The 10,864-nt window shown below is 43.9% G+C and overlaps 1 protein-coding gene across 1 annotated transcript; it reads right to left on the reverse strand.

The window, feature by feature from the left end:
- Positions 1–332: 332 nt before the first annotated feature.
- Positions 333–8,768, reverse strand: LOC118221154 (tripartite motif-containing protein 35-like). Its single transcript, XM_035405951.1, has 6 exons — positions 8,344–8,768; positions 7,390–7,485; positions 6,977–7,207; positions 4,939–4,961; positions 4,734–4,852; positions 333–1,418 (listed from the first exon to the last, which is right to left on the reverse strand). The coding sequence occupies exons 1-6, from the start codon at positions 8,749–8,751 to the stop codon at positions 865–867; spliced, it is 1,431 nt and encodes a 476-aa protein (XP_035261842.1). The 5' UTR covers positions 8,752–8,768; the 3' UTR covers positions 333–864.
- Positions 8,769–10,864: the final 2,096 nt, after the last annotated feature.

A 10,864-nucleotide genomic window follows, 5' to 3' on the forward strand; every position in this document is an offset into this window, starting at 1 on the left:
TTTTATTTATTCTTTTGTGTTATTCAGTGTGTTAACTGTGAAATAATTAAACAAAAAATAACAAATTGCCAATAACTGCCATTTTAAAGTCACCAGACATGTTCAAAAATAAGCATTCATTTGAACTGTGCAGATATGACCATATGAAGCTATAGAAAATCACTGAAGTTTATTTTAAAGACCTTAGTGCATGTTGCTATATGTTAGTGTGCAACCCAATGAGTAAAGGGATTTAATTAAAAATACTTTTTTGTGGAATCCTTTTTTGTAATTTACATTCTCTGATATGATATAAGAAAGAGAATACAATGAAAGGCACAATCAGAGAAACCTTTGTGATTATTTGCCAATGGCAATTATTTAATCATGGTTGAAGTTTGAAGGTGAGGCTACTTAAGGCCCAGATGTACAGTAAATCCTACAGCATTGTACTGACAGGGTGAATTGCAAAGTAAAATCTGAAAAGAACACAGGAGGACTGATGGAATCAAACTAACGAACACTCACTATACTCACACATTTCAAGCTTCTACACTACCTTACAAACCCAGCTAGACAGGAATGACTTTAATCAAATATAAAGGTATTTGACTACACTACAGGTGCACATCTACTTTATGAGCAAAAATTATATGAAATAATTTTGTCTAATGATTTGGTACAAAACAAAACCCAGAAGATACTACCTGTATATGTACATTATCAAAAAATGATAAATCTCAACTAAATTATCAATGATGAAAAGAAAATTAAAATGAAAAAACTAGAATCATTACAGAGGAACATAATAGTTATAGAGGAATATGGATTTCCTCTATAATACTCTTCCAGTACATGTAGTTTGTTCTTTTTTTTAAAACACCTTCAATGGGATGACATAACTGTTACAGAAACTTTCACTGGGCATATCTGCAGGGGTCCTTCATTCTTATCTTTTTTCACACAGGGAGAGAAGAATGGGAACACTCTCTCAGTAAATGTGTCTTTAAAAGTGTAGATGAGTGACATGTCACTGGAGTCGAAGAAGGACACCTCCCCCATGTCATAGTCCAGCTGCACTCTGATGCTCTGGGGCTTCCTCTTCAGTGTGAGGTCAGCAGCTCCACCTGCTCTGTACTTATCACCATTCCTCAGCGTTAAGACCCAGAATCCTTTCTCTGGGCTGGCTGTCATCTCTCCCTTCCTACTGATGGACTCATTCACCACTCCTATATTCCACTTAGGTTTATTCCCCACCTTCACCTCCCAGCTGTGTTTCCCTGAGGTAAACCCCTCAGATCCCAGCACATTCACATAGAGTTTAAACCTCTCTGGGTTGTCAGGATATTTCTGGCCTGTACCTGTGTGTCTCACAGTGGTCAGATCATCAGAGAGAGAGAGCCAGGGAGCTGCAGTGTTGGGATCCAGCACCACAGGAGCTAATATCAAGAAAGAAAGATATTTGAAAGTTGAAAGAAGACACATTTCAAATACTCTATTCAGATCAGGTCACATACACAGTATATTGTACATATTAATGATGGATTTTATACTGTAATGTTTTAGGTTTTATTCTTAAAATATAAAACATGCTTATATTATGAAAATGAATACATCAGTTAACACGTTTCATAGTGAATTAAATGCAGACAATTCACACAACTAATAAACCATATTATTAATGACATTTTATATATTATGTTAATTCTTGTGTTCTGAAATTAAATCGAGTGTAGTGCAACCATAAGAACTTCCTAAACTTGAAGGAACTGTCACGTAACGGGTAGGGGGGACCCAAACGCAGAGGGAAAAAAAACACAAACTCAAAAAGGGAAAATTAACAAAGACTTTACTTACAGGACAGGCAAACAAGCAGGGAACAGAAAAGGCCACGATGGGCAAAAACACAAACTCAAAATATCTAATAAAACAGAAAACAACAGGAACTCAAAAACACAGGCAGGGCAGAACACAGGGAGGCAGAGTACAAGGGCAAACAAACACAAACAGGTCAAAAACGCAGGCAGGTACATACGGTCTGAAACACACGTTTGAAACAAACACAAGGAACCAGCACCCGAGTCAAGGGAACAAAGAACTTAAATAGACAGGGGGTAACAAGACACAGGTGAACTCAAAAAACAATCAACCCAGAAAAGGAGGGGATAACAAGACAGGTGGGAACAATGATAGAATAACGAGACAACAATAATACAATTAACAGGGGGGAGCAGGACACAAAACAGAAGTTCCGCCATCTGGCGGCCCAACAAGGGAAACACAGACAGGAAAACACAGAACCATGACAGTACCCCTCCCCCAAGGGACGGCTCCTGACGTCCCAGGAGGCCGACCCGGGGAGGGAGTGAACAGAGGGTGGGAGCTAGAGACAGGACTCAGGACTGGGACGAGACAAGACCGGACTCGGGACTGGGACAGGACAGAGGGGGGGACTCGGGACTGGACTCGGACGGGGGAACAGGACTCGGGACTGGACTCGGACTGGGGGACAGGACTCGGACGGGGGGACAGGACTCGGACGGGGGGACAGGACTCGGGACTGGACTCGGACGGGGGGACAGGACTCGGGACTGGACTCGGACGGGGGGACAGGACTTGGACGGGGACACCGGGAGACCTACAAGGACAGACAAAGGGACAAGCAGGCGGGGAGACACATGGCAAGACCTATAGACACGCTAAGGGACAGACAGAGGGAAGGAGAGGGGTGAACCCTGACACACAACCTGACAAACAGGCAGACATGACAAGAAACATGCAGACTGACACACCGACAGACAGGCAGACAGGCGGGAGAACAGATTGGCCGACGGGTCGACAGCCTGGGGGGCAGACAAACAGGCCAACATACTGGCTGACAGACATGCGGGCAAACAGGCGGACAGGCAAGTGGGCAGACAACTAGACAAGGGGGCAGGTGCACAGGCAGACACACGGTGGGGAACATGGACAGGGCGAGGTCTCGGGGCACAAACGCTAGGGGGAGCACGAACGCTAGGGGGAGCACGAACGCTAGGGGGAGCATGAACGCTAGGGGGCAAGGCAGGTGGCTTCGCCAGCGGAACAGCGGCCAGAGCAGGCCGCGGCGGCCCCTACGGGACAACAGACGGAGCAGGCGGCCTCTCCAGGGCTCTGGACGGCTCTGGAGGCCTCTCCGGGGCTCTGGACGGCTCCGGAGGACCCCTCGGGACTTGAGGCGGATGCGAAGGCCCCCCCCGGGGCTCGAGGCGGATGCGGAGGCCCCCCCCGGGGCTCGAGGCGGCTCCGGAGGCCCCCCCCCCGGGGCTCGAGGCAGAAGCGAAGCACAAAATTTGGGTTTAGCAGGCGGCAGTGGCCCCTGCGGAACGAGGGTCAGAGCAGGCGGCCCCCGCGGAACGAGGGTCAGAGCAGGCGGTCCCTCCGGGGCTCGGGGCGGCTCTGGAGGCCTCTCCTGGGCGCGGGGCGAAGCAGAACGCCTCTCCTGGGGAACGGCGGGCAGAGCCGGCGACGGAGCCCGCTCCGGGACTTGGGGCGGTGCAGGCCGTGAAGGCCCCTCCGGGACTTGGGGCGCAGCAGGCCGTGAAGGCCCCTCCGGGACTTGGGGGCGCAGCAGGCCGTGAAGGCCCCTCCGGGACTTGGGGCGCAGCAGGCTGTGAAGGCCCCTCCTGGACCTGGGGCGGAGCAGGCCGAGGCCCCTGCCGTCTGGGCTGGGCAGGGGACAGGAACACAGACCCCAGCTGTAGGGAACCCGGCTGGGCAGCCGGACGGGACCGGCGGGACCTCCGCGGGCCGGACCCTGGAAAGATCACCAGTCGAGACCCTTCAAATGACGCAGGGCCGGGAACCGCTGGCTGGGCAGCTGGAGGTCTGGCCGACCGGGAGGCAGCCCGACCACGGCGCCTCCGTGACCGTCCGCCCCGGGCGCTGGGAAGCTCAAGGGCGAGGGACTCCCAGTCGCTGGGTGGCGAGTCCTCCGGGTCACTCCACCACCCCGGTGGCACGATAAACAAAAAACACAAAAAACACTAAAAATAAATTAATAAATAAAAAAAACTCTGCTGGGTCCAGCGCTGGCTGGTTCCTTCTGTCACGTAACGGGTAGGGGGGACCCAAACGCAGAGGGAAAAAAAACACAAACTCAAAAAGGGAAAATTAACAAAGACTTACAGGACAGGCAAACAAGCAGGGAACAGAAAAGGCCACGATGGGCAAAAACACAAACTCAAAAAATATCTAATAAAACAGAAAACAACAGGAACTCAAAAACACAGGCAGGGCAGAACACAGGGAGGCAGAGTACAAGGGCAAACAAACACAAACAGGTCAAAAACGCAGGCAGGTACATACGGTCTGAAACACACGTTTGAAACAAACACAAGGAACCAGCACCCGAGTCAAGGGAACAAAGAACTTAAATAGACAGGGGGTAACAAGACACAGGTGAACTCAAAAAACAATCAACCCAGAAAAGGAGGGGATAACAAGACACAGGTGGGAACAATGATAGAATAACGAGACAACAATAATACAATTAACAGGGGGGAGCAGGACACAAAACAGAAGTGCCGCCATCTGGCGGCCCAACAAGGGAAACACAGACAGGAAAACACAGAACCATGACAGAAACTGAGACTGGCTGACTCTGTACTGTTTATCTTCAGCACCATTTCAGTATACATCTTGTTTCTATAGTTTTATGGGTTCATTAAGTGCTTGAAAAAAACATGATGTCACCATCTGCCCTAGATACTCACTGTACTGCACCACCCCCAGCATCTTCTCCCAGACTCTGAACTTCAGGTTTCCCAGGTGTTTGGCCAGATCTATCAGAGCCCCTGAGAGCAGCTCTGGATCCTGCAGTGCGCACTGGGCTCTGTAATGACAAGCAGGAGTCACTCAGGCTTTGGGGTTTGAAGTGACTTAAACAGACAATATGAAATGAGATGAGAGTCCACATACCTTTCCTTAATGCTCTTGTAGCTCTGAAAAACAAATCACAACAGCCTAAATGTGATAGAATGTACAGTATGCATGTATAAATGTATTCAGTAGAGACCATTATGAGAGACAGGCAATAACAAGTGAGAGACAGGAGCCATGCTAATGACAGTGATGTAGATATTAACAGTGAACACACGTGAATGAAGGTACTGTAATGTACATGTAACTGCCAAAATAAAGGGAAAATGAGGCATATTGACATGGTTATGCCATCACACCAGGTTACATCTTGGTGGGGTAGCATGCCCCATACCTATACAGCACCGAGAGTTTGGCATTTTTCAGGGTTCCTTACAGAAATAACCACAATGACCGCAGACTCTCACTTCATGTCAACAGACAGAATTCTCAAACAACTTCACACGTCCACATAATAAAGCCTCTAACTTTGGGGATTTCAAGTTTTTGTTTTCCTTCTTCTTTTTCCTGCCAATTACAATATCACAAATGCTCCAGGCCCACAGAGAATATGCCTCCCCTTTGGACATGTAGGTATACCAGCCAATAAAAACATTAGATACGCACTCAAATTGGACAACAGAAATTTACACGTTTAAAAGAACAAAACTTTGCAGCCCACCAACTACTTCACTAGCATGAGAGTCTGGCTCCCAATCGCGTGGTCCCAGTTCGACTTTGGCTTCCATTTCTTTCAATCACGTGCTCTGCCCTGCGCAATTTTTACCAATCAAATCTCCCTGTCTTTCTGGTCTATTTCTTACCAATCAGGACTTGTCATGCCTGTCCATTTCTTGCCAATCAAATGTGGCAATGCAGCTTTTAAACGCATCGTGGTAGAATCCAATGACAATGACAGCATTCAAGAATGCCGTGGAATATTGCCTGACTCTCAGGGTAAGAAATCAAATTAGATAGTTAAATGGTCAAGATGAAAACCTAGCTAACAGTCATTTGATAGTAACAGAGACAAAGTTTATTCTGTTGTCTTTGAAAGTAATTTTGCTGTACTAGGTTGCTAACGTTATGTTAATGTTGTTAAGCTAGCTAATGGAGATTTACCTGAAAGATCAGGTAATTTAAGCACATTAAGTGATCATAGGCTAGGCAGCAAAGGAGAGATCACAGGCAGGACAGCACAGGGGCAGATTGCACTGCTGGTGGGAGCAGGTTCAGGCCCAGCAGCAGCAGATCCACTCTGACAGTATAGGGCATATACAGACAGTGTGACAAACACACACATATACATGCACGCATGCACGCACACATAAGAGCACTGTCAGCTGAAAAGTAGTCCAGGTGGACTGGAAACGTGCTAGGAGTAAATAGTATTTTGTAGTAAATGCTGAATTTCAAATAATTTCTAAATAAGTATTTAAAAGTAATTAAAATACTTTATATGTATATCTATATTTGACCCAGGTCTGATGCCTGCTGTCTACCCTTTTTCAAATGGATACTTCTTGTTGGATAATGCGCTACGTCACAAAGCACGACATCTCAAGCTGGTTCCAAGGATTTGACTTCAGTTTACTCCAGTGGCCTGCATAGTCACCAGAACTCAGTCCAATAGAACACTTTTGGGATGAGGTGAAATGGGAGGTTTACAGCATGAATGTGTGGCTGAAAAATCTGCTGGATCTGCGTGATGTTATTAAGATGGCATTGGACCACAATCCTTAAGGAATGGTTCCTGTACGCTATTTAATCCATCTCAGGAAGAAGTTTGGCTGTTCTGGAGGGGTAAGGGGGTCGTGCTCAGTGCTAGGAAGGTGTACCTAATAAAGTGACCAGTGAGTGTAATTATATTATACATATTTTAATAATATATGTTCAATAATATAAAAATGTGATATTTTGCTTGCTAGCAGTTTATTATCATCTTCCCCATTCTGCTGGTGAGGCCTTGCTCCACAGACCCATTACTGAAAATGGTACTGGTGCTCTGTATCACAGTAACAGACTGTGCACCTCAATATACTGTAGCTGGAAACGGTCATGATAAACGCAGAGCTCTGTCAGTAAATCAAGATCCTACCTTTAAAAAGGAGGTGTCTTCAGTGCCCATTGCCTTCTCTATAGCTGTGATTTTGTCTGTAAGGGTGGAGATGTGTCTTGTGATGTTTTTTATTTTCTCATTCATGATCCGACTCTTCTGCTCCTCTTCCTCCCTCAGTGCAGCTAGTCTGGCCTCCTCTTCCTCTCGTAGGAACTGGTGGAGCTTCTCAAACTCTGCCTTTATCTGCCTCTCTGTGTGCTGGGCTTGACTCTGCAATTCACAACACACTATTTAAAACCTGAATAGTGTTGCTATGTTTAGTAATTGTGAATGTAAATGTAATAGTAAATGTGTGGCAGTCAGTGTGTTTGTTATTTCTATAAAACATAGCATAAACCAAAAATTATGTTTTTTTGGATTTGTGTGTTGCTAAAACGTACTGCTTTACTCACCCTGATGTGTTTTGCTGTTTTCTCACATTCTTGTTCAGCCTCAGTAAACCTCTTTAGTTTTTCTTGAATAAGATTAAGTGCAGGCTTGATTTCCTCCTGGAGTTAAATGAATCAGTTATTATTTACAGAAAGACACAAATGGCGCAGCAGTACCCCTGCTGTAATGCAAGCAGAGGTCAGAAGTACATGGGAAATGTAGCAGAGAAAATAGTCCTGCTACAAGAAAAGACCAGTGGAACTTACTCATAGTGCATCATAACATTTTATGTTATGTGTTTTCAGTCAAATAAAAAGTTACATTTTCCAGCGTGTTGGATATCACATACCAACTATTACTGGGTTGTACTTCATTGAACTTGTAGAATAGTGTAAGAAATGTTTAAGCATTTATAAACCAGTTTGACTTGTTGGTAGACGATTTTCTTGTGTGTATACATAGCCCTTGTCTCTGCTGGTTATACACTCATTTCAGACTTTTGTACTTCCTGGTTCTTGTCTAAGCATATAACCAAATATTTAGTACACAATATATAACAGTACTTTATTTACATCTTCACATTTATTAAATTAGAGTTTTGATAAATTTGTATGAGTCTTGGGTGATCTCTATTTGCATCAGTACATCTGATGTGACACATCATTGCTATATATTTATAAAATTACTCTGTATATTTCAGTGCTTCCAGTTTGGATCCATATTCCTTATAAAACGCCCCCAAGCACAACTGTCAATCAGGACTTTACCATGCCTACACTTCATTGATATTTACTCCTACATGCTTTGACGGTTGAAAACAACACTTTCAGATACAGCACTGCTTCTTCCACTGAATGTATTTACAAGACTTCATACCACAGCTGTTTGTCAGAACTGAATGTTTTACACGGTGACATTGTACTCAAATTAAATCTTGCCTTGAGAATATGAAATAGATGACATTTAAAATGGAATACCTTCAGGTCCAGTACAGCCTCTTCCACTGGACAGACCGGGTGGTCTTTGTGTTTTTTTGAAGTCTGACAGACAAGACAGAGAGGCTCTTGGTCATGTTTGCAGAATAATAAAAGTTTCTCCCCATGAAGACTGCAGTGAGCACCTCTCTTGTCTGTAGTTTCTCTCTCAGTCTTCTGCTTCAAATAGGACTCCACAATGTTTCTTAAAGCCAGGTTTGCTGGAGGTTCCCGCATAGAGGCCTTTCTCCTGCAGATGGGACACTCTCGAGAGCTCTTCTCTTCCCAGTACTGCTGCACACACTCTCTGCAGAAGCTGTGGCTGCATTTCAGTACAACGGCCTCTTTAAAAATATCACAACATATAGAGCAACAGAGATCGTCCTCAGGAATCAAAACTTTAGCTGCCATTTTACAGACTCGGTCTGTCAGTGTGAAATTTTCACTTTCGGTTTTGCTGAACTTTCGACAGACCACACCTCATGTGATTAAAATCAGACCAGGCTTGTTGCATTCAGTTATTTTCTTAATCTTGCAGGAGCTTGACAAACTTTGCCTTCACCTTAGTCTTTATCTGCCCGACACTGCCATCCAAACAAACAGTATTAAACGTGAATAATGTATCTCCTGTATATTTCAGTTAAGCTGAAATATTTTCCTAACTGATCAACTCACCCCGAAATATTTTCACTCTCCTGTTTAACTGCATTATGATTTCCTCCTTGAAGAAGATGAAATAGCCAGCACTTATAAAAACATTAAATTCAAAAGTAATAACAGGAGAGAATTATGGAATTGGGAAGTAGTATTGGGATTGTAAAGTAATTTAAAATTGGATAGTGGCTTATAGTGGTTTGTATGCTGTTAGTGCATTAGCACATGCTAGTGTAGCAGAATAACAGTTTGCTACATGGATAAAATAGCAATAGGTGATGTCATACAAGATATATTTTCTCACAGTAAAGCACTGCATATTTTGTACAATACAGTATTGCATTGTGGGGAAATTATCTGGAAGCTACAACACTAGAGTACTTCTACTATTAATTCAACAGGATTTATTTCACACTTATGAATTGTTACTGCATTACTGTGTACTTACCTGAGCATTTGTAGCACTTTTTCTTACTTTATTTGGCTGTGTTTGTGCAGTCTCACTTATATGCATTAACTGTGCATCTATGTGTTCCTCCTGTAAATATCCCTTAATTGTTGAGTCAATTATTTGCATTGAATATATTATTGTAGTTTGTACCCTACCCTACAATTTTCAAAGCATAATTCTTCATTACTGAATATCACATACTAAAAACAATTAGTTTAATTCTACCAGACTCCAGTTATTTTGAGAAAACTGAGTCACATTTAAAACACTATGGACATCACAATATGGTGTGTATTTGGTGCAGTGAATCAGAAATACTGTAGAAAACATGCATCAAATACAATATGCATACAAATAAAATATAATGTATAAATGCATACATACTATTTATTTTTTAAAGAATTAGTGACGTTCTACAGCATTCAAAATGCAATAAGAAAAAAAAAAATCAATATCCCTTGTGACAAGTTATTCGATGTAAGTATTTAATTTTGTGGATATTGTATAAACACACAGTAAGGACAACTCACATATTTAGGCTATATATATTAATGAATATGCAAAGTAATTATTTTTAGTTTGGCGCTGAATGGATCTGCTTTAGGTACGTCTGTACATGCACAGACATGCACTAACCTATCCAACAGGGATCGTGATATACATATCCCCTACTTAAATGGGAGAAATTTGAAAACCCCCCATGTCACGGTACGGGTGCTGGGACCCAGGCGCAGAGTGGGGGGGGAAAAAAAAAAAAAAAAAAAAAAAAAAAACACGAAACTCAAAAAGGGAAAATTAACAAAGACTTTACTAACGAAAGGAACAAACAGGGAACAGACAAGGCCACAATGGGCTAAAACACAAACTCAAAAAATAATCTAGTGAAACAGAAAACAGGAACTCAAAAACACAGACAGGGCAGAACACGGGAAGGCAGAGCACAAGGGAAGGTCAAACAAAACACAGTCAGGCACAAAATACAATGGTACATTGTACATACAGTTTGCAACATCGGAAACAAACACAAGGAACCAGCACCCGAGTCAAGGGAACAGAGAACTTAAATAGACAGGGGTAACAAGACACAGGTGAACTCAAAAAACAATCAAACCAGAAGGAGGGGATAAGACACAGGTGGGAACAATGATGGGATAACGAGACAATGAAACAATCATACAATTAACAGGGGGGGAGCAGGACACAAAACAGAAGTGCCGCCATCTGGCGGCCCAACAGGGGAAACACAGACAGGAAAACAGGACCATGACAGTACCCTCCCCCCAAGGGACGGCTCCTGACGTCCCAGGAGGCCGACCCGGGGAGGGAGTCAACAGAGGGTGGGGGCTAGAGACAGGACTCAGACAGGAACAGGGACTGGACACAGAACTGGGGCAGGAACTGGGCGACACGGGGAGACTC

Source organism: Anguilla anguilla, chromosome 2, assembly GCF_013347855.1.
Source record: "Anguilla anguilla isolate fAngAng1 chromosome 2, fAngAng1.pri, whole genome shotgun sequence".
NCBI classification, from domain to species: Eukaryota; Metazoa; Chordata; class Actinopteri; order Anguilliformes; family Anguillidae; genus Anguilla; species Anguilla anguilla.

Excerpts from the sequence above, each read along its gene's own strand:
- LOC118221154 (XM_035405951.1), bottom strand. The coding sequence starts at position 8,751 with ATGGCAGCTAAAGTTTTGATTCCTGAGGACGATCTCTGTTGCTCTATA. Across the intron at positions 7,208-7,389 it reads AAACAGCAAAACACATCAGG|AGTCAAGCCCAGCACACAGA; the intron begins GTGAGTAAAGCA and ends TGTGAATTGCAG. Across the intron at positions 4,853-4,938 it reads TACAAGAGCATTAAGGAAAG|AGCCCAGTGCGCACTGCAGG; the intron begins GTATGTGGACTC and ends TTGTCATTACAG.